Source organism: Condylostylus longicornis, unplaced genomic scaffold, assembly GCF_029603195.1.
Source record: "Condylostylus longicornis isolate FDR11 unplaced genomic scaffold, ASM2960319v2 ptg000072l, whole genome shotgun sequence".
NCBI lineage: Eukaryota > Metazoa > Arthropoda > Insecta > Diptera > Dolichopodidae > Condylostylus > Condylostylus longicornis.
The window spans coordinates 2,350,989-2,367,152 of record NW_026578040.1 but is presented as its reverse complement, the minus strand read 5'-3'; the positions used below and the strand labels follow the sequence as shown (position 1 = coordinate 2,367,152).

At 28.1% G+C, this 16,164-nt stretch overlaps 2 protein-coding genes across 3 annotated transcripts in view; one reads left to right on the top strand and one right to left on the bottom strand.

The window, feature by feature from the left end:
• The first annotated feature begins 14 nt into the window (after positions 1-14).
• LOC129612404 (nucleoside diphosphate phosphatase ENTPD5) lies at positions 15-9,256 on the top strand. Of its 2 annotated transcripts, none has more exons than XM_055525971.1 (7): positions 15-156; positions 6,929-7,061; positions 7,201-7,344; positions 7,467-7,546; positions 7,612-8,174; positions 8,228-8,567; positions 8,628-9,253. In XM_055525971.1, the coding sequence occupies exons 1-7, from the start codon at positions 121-123 to the stop codon at positions 8,718-8,720; spliced, it is 1,389 nt and encodes a 462-aa protein (XP_055381946.1). In that variant the 5' UTR covers positions 15-120; the 3' UTR covers positions 8,721-9,253. The 2 variants fall into 2 exon arrangements, with proteins under 2 accessions (XP_055381946.1, XP_055381947.1); XM_055525972.1 differs by lacking the exon at positions 15-156 and adding an exon at positions 5,241-5,550 and having other exon boundaries at positions 8,628-9,256.
• A 720-nt stretch (positions 9,257-9,976) lies between these two features.
• The window catches only part of LOC129612344 (laminin subunit alpha-1), a 163,217-nt gene continuing 157,029 nt past the window's right edge, over positions 9,977-16,164 (bottom strand). Inside the window, exons 10-20 of the mRNA XM_055525895.1 lie at positions 15,089-16,121; positions 14,828-15,024; positions 14,268-14,728; positions 13,452-14,210; positions 13,102-13,384; positions 12,894-13,047; positions 12,176-12,836; positions 11,490-12,108; positions 11,299-11,432; positions 11,015-11,243; positions 9,977-10,954 (exon numbers count right to left, since the gene is read on the bottom strand). Coding sequence (XP_055381870.1) covers positions 10,812-10,954; positions 11,015-11,243; positions 11,299-11,432; positions 11,490-12,108; positions 12,176-12,836; positions 12,894-13,047; positions 13,102-13,384; positions 13,452-14,210; positions 14,268-14,728; positions 14,828-15,024; positions 15,089-16,121 — 4,673 coding nt within the window. The 3' untranslated portion in view covers positions 9,977-10,811. The remainder of the gene's footprint in view (positions 10,955-11,014; positions 11,244-11,298; positions 11,433-11,489; positions 12,109-12,175; positions 12,837-12,893; positions 13,048-13,101; positions 13,385-13,451; positions 14,211-14,267; positions 14,729-14,827; positions 15,025-15,088; positions 16,122-16,164) is intronic.

Genomic DNA, 16,164 nt, shown 5'->3' with positions numbered 1-16,164 from the left:
GGTTCAGTTGTTGCTTGGTGTTCAGGTGTTTAATAGTGATGCTAGTTTAAATTAAATAAAGAATTAGAAGTGTTTTACAAATATATCCCAAAGTTTAATAATTTTTTAATTTTAATTGTTATGACGCCATCAGAAATTGTTCGTAGAAGGAAAGAGGTAAAAAGATAATATTAACCAATAGATTTGCAAACTTTACGTGTATGTGTTTTAAAGTTGATTTGTATTACTGCTAAATAAATAAAATACAAAAAATAAGTCAAGTTTACGAAATGAAATATTTAGATATGTAATTTTTATCTTTAAATTATCTTTTTGCAAATAGAAATTTTTAAAAAAGTTGTTACATTGTGTGATAAAAGAATCTAAAATTTACAATTTTAGCCATGTCATTTATAAGCAAAAACAATTGTTATGTAGTTAAGAATGTACATGTTTGTAATTACATTGATAGCAATACTAGTTGTGATCGTTGACTAATCACAACATAAAAGACGACAGAATGATTTAACAAAATTTTATTATTTAAATTTAACCGGATTTTTTGTTCGATTTACAACAGTAACCTTGCTCTTTGATCTGCGTTCTATGGGAATCTACAGGTCTATTGCGTCTATTGTATTTTGAAAATTCAATTTGCTATATATTTGTTTTAGCAACTCATAAGTAACTAAGTTGTCTTAAATAAGTTGTCATATATGTATGTATGTATTTAAATAAAATGTATAAATGCTAAGTACATGTGTATATCTATTTGAATTTAATAAATATTGTTAGCCAAAAAAATAATGAGCTATATATTTATACATAATATTTACCTACTTAACATAATACATTTTTATGTATATAAAATACTTATACAGGTACTTTTGATAATACGAGTTACTTTGATAACTAAAATTATTAAAAAATATTAACAGCATGATAAAATTTTTAGATGTATAAATGTGATTCAATATTGGAAAATATTAAAAAGATCAAGTTATTTGGCGATAGTCCAATTAATATTGCGTAATAAAAAAATTTTAATTATATTTTGTAATACATTTTGAACATGTAGTTTAGTTCACTGAATTAAATTGCATATTATGTATAAATGTGTACATATAGTTTAATTTATATTTATACATAGACATTTATATATGTACAACCCGGATAGTCAAGGGTTTCTTAGGAATTCAGTTGTACAAAAATATGTTATATTCTAAATGATGTACACAGTAAATGATGAAATATTGCTTAATAGAACTCTGAAACATAGGTACTAAAACATCCAACTGATTCTTTTTAATGAAATACTCGTAATTATCTTTGTTAGAAGATAAAAAGCGTTATGTATGGCTTTTAAGAAATTATAAAATATCTCTTGTAAACAAAGACAATATAAACAAAGCGATATAAACCTATTATAAAAGCAATTATTACACATAATCTGTTATTCGTTTCACTTGAAGTGATGGGTGATATTCAAAAATATTGTAATTTTCTAAATAAAATCAATTTTGGATTTGAAATTATATGCTAAAAAGCAAAATACTTTTTAATAATATTCCATTACCATAAGTGATGCGACTAACAATATATGGTTGAATGGGTTTTTTTAACTTAGGAGTAGATTAGATACGTATAATAGGTAGAACTTCAAGATAAGTACAGCTTGTGTCGGAGACCATCGTGGTTCCTCCGAAGTTAGAGCGAATTTTTATTAGGCATAATCTCAGGTTTGTCGAATTATATAATGTTCGTTATCATTTTACTGATTATGGAAGAAATTACCTGGTCACTAATATTTTGCACATCTGAATAATGCCTTCCAATTTTAGAAACGTTTTCAGCAATCGGAAAACACTGCATATGTTGAAAATTGCTAAAATTTACAATATAGGTACCATTTACGATTTCTAAATTTTTAACTTAAATTTTTCTAATCAAACGTAGCTTTGTGTACCATTACATCGTGTCTGTAATATTTTATGATGATTAAGACTTTAGGTTATGGTAAAATTATTAGTGCCTAAAATCTAATTATGAACATCTGCATCTACAACCTGCAGTTTAGAAGGTAAATTTTTGCGGCCATTTTGTTTTCCTGAATTTCAAATATGGTATGCCGTGGTAGGGAGCACAATGTGTATTAATAACAATATACAATATACAAATAAAAATATACGCTAGATTTTATTGTGCAATAAATAAAAGTAAGAACTTAAAAATGTTTCAGTCGATATAAATAAACCGAGTGAATTATACCCCTGCACCTTTCATTGTTGTATAGCAATTATTCGAACCTGTGAAACCATTCTATGTAACCTGTGCAAAAATTTTCTAATTTAGAAACTGATTTTCAACCTAGACTATTTTATAATTCAAAAATTTTACCCAAAAAACTACTATGTTCGCTTTCCATTCATTTGATATTATTTTTTCGCCAGTATAAGCAACAGTCCCATTCAATATCAATATCGTTAATAAAATCAAATATTTTCTCAAGTCCAATTCAAGAAATTAGTACAAAAGTAATTTTGCAGCTAACATTTATAAGAAAGTTATATTCAACTGTGACTCAACTGCCAATAATGCCGGAATAGAATTGATCACTTAAAAAATTTTTAACATTTGGCCGTAAAACTTGCAAAAATTTGAATTCAATACCCGTACAAATTTGTTATACTATGTGCGAGGAAATATGCCGTGACTGAAAGATTACGACTTTAAGTTTCTGTATTACTACATAATTTCAGTATTTTCTAAAATATGGCCAAACTGCTATTGAAATTGTATGGCAGGTACCACAAGGATTTAAGAAATTTCAACGATTTTTATCGCATATGACAGCCCTAATAATAAACCCGTTTTCTCGAAATTTCTATATTTTTACCCAAGTAATTTCTGATATAATGCCAAATAACTTTTGAAGTTGTATGACAGCTATCACAAGTACTACTGAGATCTCAACAATTGTTAATAAATATAGCTGCCATTTTACCATATTTTATTTTTTAAAATTTCAGTACAGTAGGTTGAACAGTTTTTAAGATATTACCAAACAACTTTTCAAGTTGTGTGGCAGTCACCAGAAGGAGTCAAGGATTTTCAATGACTTTTATCGAGCACAATGGCCCTAAAAATATATATGCATGTACGGAATTTCAATACTATAGCTTCTATAATTTCTGAGATATAACTAAATACATTTTGAAATTGTACCTCGATCATATCCAATTTAAATAGAGTCCTGACATTTACTATAATAAATTAATTCCGAAAATTTGGTGAACTTAGCTTAATCGGTTTTGAGTTATCGCTGGGACGGATAGGCAGCCGAACAGACAAAGCTAAGTCGACTCAAAATTCGACTGTGATCAAAAACATATACATACTTAAGTCTATATCTCATACCACTATTTTTTAATTTTATTAAAGCAAGATTGAAATAAAAAGATTAAAAAAAAATTCATAATTTTTTTATGCTATTTTATATTGACAATAATATTAATTAGAAAGCTTAACAGTAAAATATCTATTTCTGTTTAACATCAAATTAAAAATTCTTTTTTAATATTATTTGTCTTGCTATAATTTTTTTTTTTATTTTTTAAAATTACATACATATATGTATGTACATTCGAGTTCACATTTATAAGTCCTAGAGATAAGACACTTCGAGTTACGATATGATATAAATTTGGACCATTTTTATTAGGCTTGCGACGTTTTTTCTGATACGACATTAAAAACAATTTTTTTTTAGTAGATTTTACTGGTTTTGGAATAAAAATCTATTCCGAATTTAGTTATATGTACGTTAAGGCAAGTCTAAAGCACATACTTGAATAATGAACTCTTTCTAGTTAAAAATAATAGTCAAAAAACTAATTGAAGTGATATAATATTGACTTAATCAGATTTTTGCCACAAAATTAATTTTTTTTTGATTTCGTTATTATATTTTGTTGTTTTTTTTAAACTTTGATATCCTTTTTACAAAACAGATGAATTATATTATAAAATAGTTTGTCTAATTTACTTTTTGTTTCCATACATTTTTTTTCCGCATCAAACGAAAATTCGCGTTGCGACATAAATTTCTGGAGTCAAAAATGTCGTATCTCGAGGACTTAGTGTATTACATAAATTATAATTTTTTTTAAATTTAGCACTCAAATTTTTTTTTTAAATTACTTCGCTTTTGTAATGTACAGTACAGTGTAATGTAAATTTTGTAATGTAAAAATTTGTAAATTTGTAATGTAAATGGAACAAAGTACAGAAATTAAAGTGTCGCCTTTAAAATTCTTAATATTTTTCCTTACACTTTTTATTCGAAAAAATAATAAAGTGCCATCTGCACTTTCTTTCTCCTCATAATTCCTATATGCATAAAAATAGAAATAAGAAGACATACACAGGTACTTCTTAATTTTTTTTGATAAGGGAATTTTTTTATATAAAAATTGGTGTGTAATTACATTAGTGTATTAGGCAGAGAGAATATATAATCACTTTATTATGATTAAAGAATGTATGTTTATTAAATTAATTTTGAAAAACAAAAAAAGAAATTAACAATAATTGACAACGTTATTTTTATTGATTTGGTACATGTACATTTTTAAATTAACGGAAATTGTCAAAACTGCTCTAAACCAATTGCATTTTCCACGTTCGATTATATTTTCAAAATTCTTCCTCTTTTCATTCCTCTCTTCTTAGGAGGTTGAACACCATCATTTTACAGGTGCTTCTGCATCTGACTTTTAACATGACGTGATTGAAGGGAAGATTGCACCAGTCTGCTATATTTTTGGACCATGATTTTCTAGCTCGACCCCTGCTTCTTGTACTCTGCATTTGTCCTTGTAATACCAACTTTAGAATGTTATACCTCTCACTTCTCATGATGTGGCCGAGATACCCGAGAAAATTATTTGGTGATTTTCACTATTCCAGATTCAACAACTTTTTTTCGTTTATTTATACATATAATAATTATGAATATTCCAATATCCATTATTATACATCATTATCATTATATAAATTCATAATTGTGAATATTCTGTTTGACACAAACAAATTAATGCAGCACTCTGAACAGCCCTGCACGGTTTTTATAGCTTTTCTTTTCTAAAGCTTTTATATAAAACATGTAACTTGGAACAGAATAACTTTAGAATCTTCTGTTTCATGTTTTCTATATTTCAATCAAATTGTTTCTCTTTGTTTTGACGTTTAAACTTTTCTACTTTGTTTTTTTCTAATTCGCATTCGCACAAAATTCATCCGCAGAAACAAAAGTGGATGTAGGAGGAAAATAAATTTGTAATTATGAAATATCAAATTTAAGTTTTATCTTACACTTAATGTTTATTTGTTCTTAATTTTAAGCTTTAATTAAATATTTAAGAAGTGAAAATTTAAAAAAGATTTTATATATTTTTGTGATAAAACATCAATGAAAAGTAGCATGATTTGCATATCAAAAATTTTTATCTTCTCAATGTGAAGTGTTGGCAGTAGATCAACAGAAAAGTGATGAGGTTTGAATATGAATTGGTATGTATTATCTAATTGAAAGTAGGGTAAAAAATTTGGAACTTGATACACAAATTTCACACGCGAGCTGCAAGTTTTATTTTGATATACATACATAAATACCTAACTTATCTAGCTATTTTTTTCCAAATTTTCCTTTAAAAAAACAAACTTCTTAATATGCAACTGAAAACTGAGTAGCTTAAGCTTAAAAAATAAGCTGCAATCTTGTACATTCTATGTGCATGCATATATTTTAACAGCAATTATTTTCTGGATAATTTTTTTTTATTCTTCCATGAACTTTATGGACAAACGACACTGTGTAGAAGATATTCGTATGTGTATACTGCATACGTAAAATTTATTATATGTACCTTTCTCTGGTATCTAATACCTATCTGATTAATAGAGCAGGATAATATAACATACGAATGTTTCATATCTAGATATGTATGTATTTATATGCGTTACGTATATAAGATATTGCGGGTATTCGCGGTATGGTATTGCAGGTTAAACTATGTTTCTTGGTAACAATCTAATAAATAAATATTTAATGAAGTTGTAGGTCGGTAAATGAAATACCCACCACAAGTACTAATTTCAAAGTTAAGTGAAGTTAAAAACTTATTTTTAAATAATTTGTCAATAATCCACCTAACTACTTACCTAGATAAATTCTATAAAATATTTCGTGAAAACAATTTTATGGTTTTAAAAAAGAAGGTATAAAGATATTCATAAATAAAAATTATATAATAACGATATACGTATTCAAATATTTAAACAAATAATGTTAGTAAATTTTTTATTAGAATTTTTGCTTCCAAAATTTTTTAATATCATGCGTCTGGGTAATTAGGTATTCCATCGATCTGTAGCAAAAATATAGATTTCGATTATTTCATTATGAAGAAATCTACATAGTAAAAATATAGTATTTTCCATATTTGAAAACGTTGCCACTTAATTTTTTTAGAATCGAGTATGTCAGCAGTTAGTTACTTATTCACGCTTAAATTTTATTTGTCTAACAATTGTCGTTTTTGAAATTACCCAATCAGCCAACTAATTAATTTCCAATTTTTATTATAAGTATTTATATATAAAAGCTTTGTATTTTTAGCAAATTAATTAAATTGTCAAGAGAAAAATTTATTCTTGATTGGAACATAGAATGGAAAATATTTTCATTGTCACTTATCCGTTATATAAAGTAAATTTCATAAAATATGATATGCGTCCATAAATAAAATCAAAGAGATTTTATACATATACATACATATATGTATAGAAACTTAATTCAAAACAAATTTTTTATTTGAATTTTACTTAAAATTTAAGTTGAATATAAATTGTAATTCAAGAAATACTCAATTTCATCAAATATTTGCAGCTGTCCCAAGATGAAGAAGAAAAACGGCCTGCCAGAAGGAAATCAAATACATCCTCGGGAGGGGGAACGCAAGGATTAAAAGTATCATTTTTGTGCTTAATAGCATGCGTAATTCTGATATTATTAGTTTTAGGTAAGCTTAAAGTTTTTTTATTGATTGCGATTTTGTTAAAAAACCCATAATAATTTATAAATTTTAGAAACATTCTGTTCGTCTTAAATGTATTTGATTAATTTAGTTATGTTTTTCATATGTTTCATATGTATTTCAGGTTTATATATGGATTCTATGAGTCCTGTGTTGGAACGTATAGTTTTAAAATTTGGCTATGAAAGACCACAGTATGCAGTAGTTATTGATGCTGGATCTACAGCAAGTCGAGTAGTAGCATTTAAATTCCATAAAAGCTACATAGGTATTCTATAAAATCCAAATGAATTTAAAAATTTATAATGTTTTTTATTTAGAAAAATTTGGCCCTTCGATTTCAGTATTTAATTAGTTTCATTTATAGATCCCCTTGAATTTTTTTTTCAGATAATAAATTACATCTTGACAAAGAACTGTTTGTAGAACGTAAGCCTGGCTTATCTTCATTTTCTAAAAATCCAGCTAAGGTAGAAATTTTAATAACAAAACAATATAAATATTGCAATTTATTTTATTGCTTTATTATTTGTAGGGGGCGCATTCGATAGAACTTTTGTTGGATGAAGCAAAACATTTTATACCAAAAGAAAAATGGTCAGATACTCCTTTAGTTCTCAAAGCAACAGCTGGATTGCGATTATTGCCCGGACATGAAGCAAATGACCTCTTAAGTGCAGTTAGAGAATTATTCGTTAAATCTGAATTTTTGGTAGATGAAAATGCTGTAGAAATAATGGATGGTACTGATGAAGGAATTTATGCTTGGTTTACATTAAATTTATTACTAGGAAGATTGTCCAAGAGTAGCCAAGCAGCTTCTTTAGATTTAGGTGGCGGAAGCACACAAGTTACATTTTCTCCAGCAGATGCCGCACAAATTCCTATTTATGAAAAATATATTGTACCGGTTCATGTTTTTAATAAGGAAATTAATGTTTTTACGCATAGTTATTTGGGATTAGGACTAATGGCTGTGAGACACTCTGTCTTTACACATAATTTACATAAAAGTCAAACTTCTATCGAAAGTTCTTGTGTCAATCCAATTATACAAAATAAAACATGGATCTATGATAACACTGAATATTCAATTAGGTAACCTTTTATGAATGATAGTATACCATAATATAATGTTCAAATAATTTTAGTGGTAAAGATAATTCAGCATCAACTTTTGAAAATCCAGTTGTAGATTTTGATGTTTGTTTAAATAGCATAAAAAGTATTGTTTTACCATTAATTAAGCCGAAACCGATAACGTTAAAGCATCATGTAATTGCTGCATTCAGTTATTTCTTTGAACGGGCAATTGAATCTGGCTTGCTAGACTTAGAAGGAGGTGAAATAACTGTTGGAAAATTTCGTGATGGTGCTAAAGAAGTTTGTAAACAAGCTAACACTGATCAGCCCTTTATGTGTATTGATTTAACATACATTTCGACACTTCTTCGAGAAGGCTATGGTTTGGATAATACAAAGAAAATTAAAGTAGGCATAATTCATTCCAATTAAACTTTTTGTATCAATATTTTATTTATTTCATTACAGTTGTACAAAAAAATTGACGGACATAATGTATCATGGGCATTAGGCTTAGCATACAATTTATTAACAACGAATGAAAGATATCATTCTTCTTAACAAAATATATACGAAATTATTGGAAAATAGTAAATAAAATTTCTTATTACAAATACGTAATTCTGTATAATTCCGTTCTCTATTTTGTTTAAGCATTGTGAAACGTATTCGTATAATAATTTATCTAAATTGTCATTCCTATTGTTTTCTTGTAAATACATACATACATATTTAGAAAATTAAAAACTTGAGCAGTAAAATTTCTTGTTTTTGATTAAGATATTCATAAATCTGATATCATACATACAAATGTAATGATTTAAATTTAAGAAATAAGTTTTTTTTTTGAATATTGGCATAAAATGTTTTGTATTCAATTGTGGTAATTAGTTTTTTGTTAAGTTTTGTGAAAAATATCTTTAAAAATTCTTGTTCTTATTGTTTGATCCGCTATTTAATTTTGTCTATTTACTATTTAATATATTTAATATATATAGTACATAGTTTATATAGTAATTTTTTTCTTTAACAAAATGTAAAAAGCAAAGCTAGAATTTAAATATAAATTAGATAGAATTCTAAAATAATAAGGATTTTTTCTTATATACAAATTAGCTAAAATTGATATTTGTGTATGTATATGTTTTTGTGTATGGACACATGTAAATAAAATATTTTAGTTGCAAAAGAAATTAAAATGTAAAAATGAATTTTTCTATTTCATAAATTTTAAATAAAATTGGTTTTAAAAAATTATTTTATGATGTATTACTAAAGATTATAATCCAAGATTCATTTTAATAAATTCGCGTGAAAATTGTGAGCATCAATTATAATTTATACTGCTAAAAATATACGATGAAAAAATGTGAAGCAAAAATATTTAATGAAATCTCAATTATAACTGAAGCTTTTTTTCGAGTGTAATTGAAATAAAATATTAATCGCATAAAGCTTAATAAATAATATTGAATAAAGAAACTAAAATAAAATTTTGAATTTTGTTGCCGTATTATATTTGGCTGCAAAAAAGTGTATTTTCTTGTACATATCATGAAAATTAGTTTAATAACTTACCCAAGTTTTAGACTTTAATTTTTTGAAATTAGAATAATTCGGGATTTTAAAATGAAAATTAAATTGTACTTGTTAAACGAAAATTAATTTATTAACATTAAAGTTTTTAGTTAGGTTGTACAAAGATCATGTTAAAGTTATGAAATCATTAAATCTAATTATCGTTTAAAAAATTAATCAATTCAAATATTACTTAATATATTTTCCTATTTCAATCCTTGGATTTCTTATTAATTTACAACACTATTTTTCTTAATTGAAGAAAATATTAGTTTTATATTATGTCGTATGTACTTTTAGAATAAATATCTAAATATAATAAATATGACTTGAATAGTAGTTTAGATTACTTTGTTTGGTATTTTAGGACTTACCAAAAAGTTCAAACACAAAACTACTAATAAATACATACAATGAAAAATATTAAGATGTTTAAATAATATCAATCTTAAAATTAATACATATGTATATACAAATGTATTTTCAATTTTAAGGATTTTTGTTTTTAGATTTCCCAAAAAAATTTTTTTTTTTAACCATAAATTTCGATTTCTATATATTATTTAAATTAATCAGAAAATTGCAATAATTCAGAAAATGCGCTTTTTGACATTTTTCTTTTTGCAGTATGGAAGTGAAGTCTTGAGGCTTAGTGAACTCCACTTTGTTTCTAAAAAAAAATTATAATTCACAACAGTTACAATATTTAAGAATAAATTAATGAAATTTCAAGTTAGTACTTTTAAAGTTCATTGGAAAAATAATATACAACTAGAACACAAATTACGTACATCTATATAAATAAATATTTCTAAACATTAATGGTTTTACAAAATAACTTACATAGCTCTTAAAAATTCCTACGTTTCTTTACTTTATACATAAAAAAATTTATATCTAAATATACAAAAATTACTTTTTAGATTTTTATAACTAATTTTAATTCACATTAAGCGTATGGCAGTTTTAATTTTTTTTTATATTCGATTTTTATATAAATCAATTTATATAACCGATATAAATTAAATTTTTTTCTTATAAAATTTCTTAAATTTATTCTAAAGCATAAAACATTCACAGTGATAAGCATTCGCTTAATTGAATATTATGTAGGCTGTCCATATCGATCCAATCCTTTCGTTCGTTTCTTATTGCGATATTACGTATACAACCCTTGAAACTCCCTCGACTAAGAAGTGTTCCGCTTGGTGCATGGTCTAAAATAAGCAAAAAATTTTTCAGTCTAAAAAATATTAAAAATATTTTCAAATTAATACCTGGTAAACCACCAATATAAAGGGGTGATTTCGTTTGCACTTTTCCGGAAACACGGTGTTGGGCTACAGAAACTGTCGGCGGTTGATTATCTATACGTAAAGCTATTTGTTCAAAATCGTATAACGCTGATACATTGTGCCATTTATTATCACAAATTGAATATTTTGATGGCAAATAAGTTTCTACACGGAAAGGATTTCCATCGCCAAGATCACATGATAAAACCACCTAAAAAAAGTTCAATGTAAATAAAAATAAGTAAAAAATGTTGCTATTTATTTACATTTCCGTTATATATTTCTAAAGAAATGGCGGGGAAACCATCCGGTTCTGAAACACTCATTAGGATACCGTTCATTTCAGATGTTCTAAAATCTAACTCGAATTCGAGGTATTTTCCAACGTGAAAATTTTTTTCTACAAATATTTAAGAATATATTAAGTTATATTAAAAGTAACTGAATTAAGATTTACTGTAAACAGCATAAGCGTTTCCAATGAAATGTGAACCTTTTTCGACATTTCTAAAACATTTTCCAACATTCATATGTTTCTTATCTTTGGTTAAATCCTGAGTATTATTATTAATTTCCAAATTGCGAATGCATCCCTTGAACCCTTCAATTTTAACTAATAGTTCTGATGGTAATCCAACAGGTTTTTCCGGCAAACCGCCAACAAAAATTGTGTTAACTGCGCTTATTTTCTTTGGGATTTTCATCTGAACAGACGTCTTTTGATCAGTTCCCCCAATTTCGACACTCATTGTTATTTTTCTATCAAGACAATTTACGGTAACTTTATGCCATTCACCGTTATTTAATTTTGCAGTTAATGGTATTTCCTCTTTCCTTCGACCTCGCACTATCAAATTTAAGTGCCCATCTTTGAGTAAGAGGCTTACATAATGCTTTTGCTTTTCTTTTGAACCTGGTGACAGTAACAACACACCGTTTGGATAAAAAGTTCTCAAATAAAAAGTAATTTGAAAATTTTTTTGCCAGAAATGTTTAGTTGAGATAAAAAGTTGGGAATAACTTAATTGAGCATCTCCATATTTATAAGCGTTTTCTTCATAAGAAAAATTATCAACCTAGAATATTTCAAAGAACCTTTATTATTTTTGAAAAGCCTAAACTTATCTTTAATATTCAACTTACTGTAACGCAACTTTCTTCTGTACTAGGGATGAAACCAAGCATTTTCTCAATTGGTTCCGTTTTCATCAAAACATCATTCATGGTATTTGAAGACCCCATTTCAGGACCAGTGCGGCCAATTTGTGCATTTTTAAAAGATATGGCTTCTCCAAGAATGATAGTTTTATTGTTGAATACCAAGTCTTTTAAAGAACCTTGTAATCCAAATAAAGTTGGTGAAAGACCTTTGTACTCAATAAAATCAGGTGCCCCTCCAATATATAAACCGCCACTTTCTTTTGGCATATTTACTATAGTGGGTGTTGCAGAAAAAATTTCTGACTTATGGAATTCATCATCTATCATAAGCTCAACTCTTCTGCCAAATTTGATTACATTTATTATATGGTATTCACCGTCATTTAAAGTTGTATTAGATTGCAGTTTAACTGAACTTAGCCCTGTATTAATCCACAGGTGCACTCGACCATCGACTAAACTAATTGAATAATTTCCCATTGGCTCTTTGACATTGTCCGTTTTGTGAGATGAGTTAGGAGGATAAGCTGATAAAAGAAGCAGACAATCCGGTTGCAAAGTTCGAAAAACAAATGCTATATTGGCTTTCTTTTTTAATGATTGTGACTGTAGTTCTATAAAGCCGTTTCCATAAAAGCCAACCCTGGGTTTCAAAAATTAATTTTTAAATCCGATTATTTTTTGAAGTATGAAAACTTACTTGTTGCTCGTAGGTTTGCATGATGACTCAATTCCAAAATACTCAGATCCTTGAAGTGGATCATAAGAATCCCGATTAATTATGATGTCCATCATACACCCTAAAAAGGAATTATGTTTACTGCCACTTAAATCGATTAATTCTAAAGAAAAGCCTAAAATGAAACGTTTATGTATATTCAATTTCAAACATTGTTGTATTTTTGAACCTGGCGGGACTCCTCCAATATGATATGAAGCAGTGGAAACGTCAGGAATTTCACTACTTTCTATAGGGATTCCTGGAAAGCCTTTAATACTTTTCTTTTGATCTATTCTCAAAATCCCCATTTCAGCCCTTCTATTACGGTTAAATTCTCTGGCGGCTTCAACTTTAGTCCATCTTCCAGTGTTATGCTTTTCCTTCGATGTTATTAACATTTTGTTGTCATCCCCATACTGAACTTCGAATACAACCTTACCTTCTTTCAACTTTACACTAATTGTCCGATTCTGAGTGTTGTGAATTAAAAAGATTGCCTTAGTTGATTATTTAGCTTACAACTTACATTTAACTTACCGTTTGATCGTCTACCGCTAAGAAAAGCAGGGAGTTTTCATCCATCGATTTAAAAGTTAATTGCAACTCAAAAACGTTGTCGCGATGCAATCTAAATCTTGTGTTGTTCATAACAGAATATCCATTCCCATCGAAATGACGTGCATTTGATGTCGCTCCTGTTTCAGTAGCTCCTGAAATGGCTCCACCACACTTTCCTTCTGAATGTGCAAAATTCCAAATACCTATTGGTTTAAAATCGACGTAAACTTGATGAACAATGACATTTAATCCTGGTGATGCTAATAAATCTTTGTACGTTAACTCTTTTGGTACACCGCCAAGCCAAATACGGTCTGATTTGGTTCTTATGAAACGAGTGTATTCTGGATGAGAATTTCCAGTTACAGCATACGAATCATTCAGAATACCAGAATTTGTCATGCGTCGCACCAGTAAGGAACCGTAATTTAAAGTTCTGTTAGCTTCGATATGATACCAAGCATCATCATATTTTGGATCTCTAGTTTCTATTTCTGTCGGATGCGTTACAGTAACTATACCACCACCCATATTCCAAAGAAAGCGGATTTTCCTTCGAAACATCTCCAAAGCTATAAATTTACGTTCGCGTCCTTGTAAAAATATTAAGGGTGAGTTACCTTTGGTGTTATTTAGAGCTATTGAAATTTTTATTATATTCGAGGTCGACAATCCAAGCGTTTGAGGAATATAAGAACGTACACATTTGGGAGTTAATGACTCTAAGGATATCTTTATCTACAAATTAAATTATATTATATAAAATAAAGTTAATTTTGTTAGATCTATACATACTCCTTCAGCAGCGTGTCTTGCCTTTGCCATTTTATCTTTTAATTCCTGCAATTGTCTAGACATTGTTTCATTCCACATTTCGAACTTTTCATGTTCTTTATGGTGAACTGTTTCAATTTCATTTAAAGAAATTTTTGCCCTACGAATATTGTTCAATGTTTCTGATATATTTTCTTCTGCTAAACTAATTTTTGAATCCCACTCTGGCTCCAAAGCAGTTAATCTTTGCCTTAAATTTTGAATATTCGATTTAATGTCTGAAGTTCTACGCTTTTGTTCTCGCATTTCGTCGGAAACAGTAGTCATCACATCAATACTTTCCCACACAGGATTCATGGTTTCTTTTGCATTTATAACTGCCATTGACATAGAAATGTTGTTCAATTTGTAACCGGCGTTCCATATTGTAGATTTTATTGTTTCAACCTTATCTTCATGATATTTTATTTTTATTTTAAGAGCTGGAATTATACAGTTTAAGATTACATACATATGTATGTATGTACGTTTTATTAAATTTCTTTCAAATGACGAAATACATTTTATTTAAGTTTATGTACCTTCAGTTTTGTTCATTTCATGCTTAGCATCTTTATTCAACTGTTTTGATCGTTCTAGAGATGTTTTAGCTTTTTCTACAACAGATTTATCACCCTTGGGATATAGTTTATCTAATGATATCATTACTGCTTCTTTAGATTCTATTGACGCGTAACGAGCTGCATCTATAGCTTTAGAAATATTTTTATGGGCGGAACTGAAATGAATTAAAAAAAAAGAATTTTTATAATTGTAAAGCAAAAGTAGCAAAGAAAGTTTACCTTGCCAACATTGCCACTCGTGCACCATCTTTCGTTGGTTGAAATTGTTTAGCATAGTCATTCGATCTTTCCATTAAACGTTTAGCATGCCGCCATGCTTTTGGTAGCCAATGTTTTCTTAAATCTCTACGTAAATTATTTTCGTTTATCCAACTTTCATTCCACATTCCTCTTAAGTTTTCCATATTTTTTATATTTACATCAATTTGTTCTCCACCTCCATCGACCATGTCAATCATAACATTTGCTCTTGGCATCAAATCACTGTCCAGCAATTGTTGTATGTAATCAGTCATTTCTTTCGCTTGCCCATAGGTCTCGTATACATAATTTTGCAAATTTACAACATGACTTCGTATGTCATCAGCTTCATTCAGCATATCAAATGTTTTATCCGTATAACGTCCAAGATCAGCCATGCGGTGATGAAATTGATTAATTTTACGCCAAAACATTTCAAGCATACCTTTTTGGTCAAAAACCGTGTCCGATGCATTACCATAAAAATAGTAATCATTCCAAGCACATCTCCATGCTTCTCTCATTGTGTTTGTTGTATCTTGATGATACTTAATTTCGGTTAAGTAATGACGCGCTTGTTCTAATGCCGAAGGCAAACTAATGTGTTGTTCATGATTTCCGTAATTATTTAGTTCAAATATTGTTCTTAGAATATCATCGCGTATAACACCAATCGCTTCCAAATATATTTGGTTTGCGTCTAAACGTTGCTGGTTTGCTGCTAAACTTTTTTTTGCTGCTGTCACATTAAATTTTCTCCATCGTATTTTAGTGTTTTCTGAATGAGAAAGCAATTTTTCTAAGGAAGCGACATCAAAAGTTTCAATTTGGTGTTTGGCATTTGAGAAATTATATAAATGTGATCTAATATTTTGCATTTGTGTATCATACTCTTGTAAATTTAACCACGGAGCTGGTATTCCAGTTAAATCCATATGAGCTATTCCACGGCGTAATTTATTAGATACTGACTCAACATAATCCAATAGGATTAAAGTGCAATTGTCACACGCTAAAGTGTACACATAAAAAAATGAGGAAATTAATAGAACCTT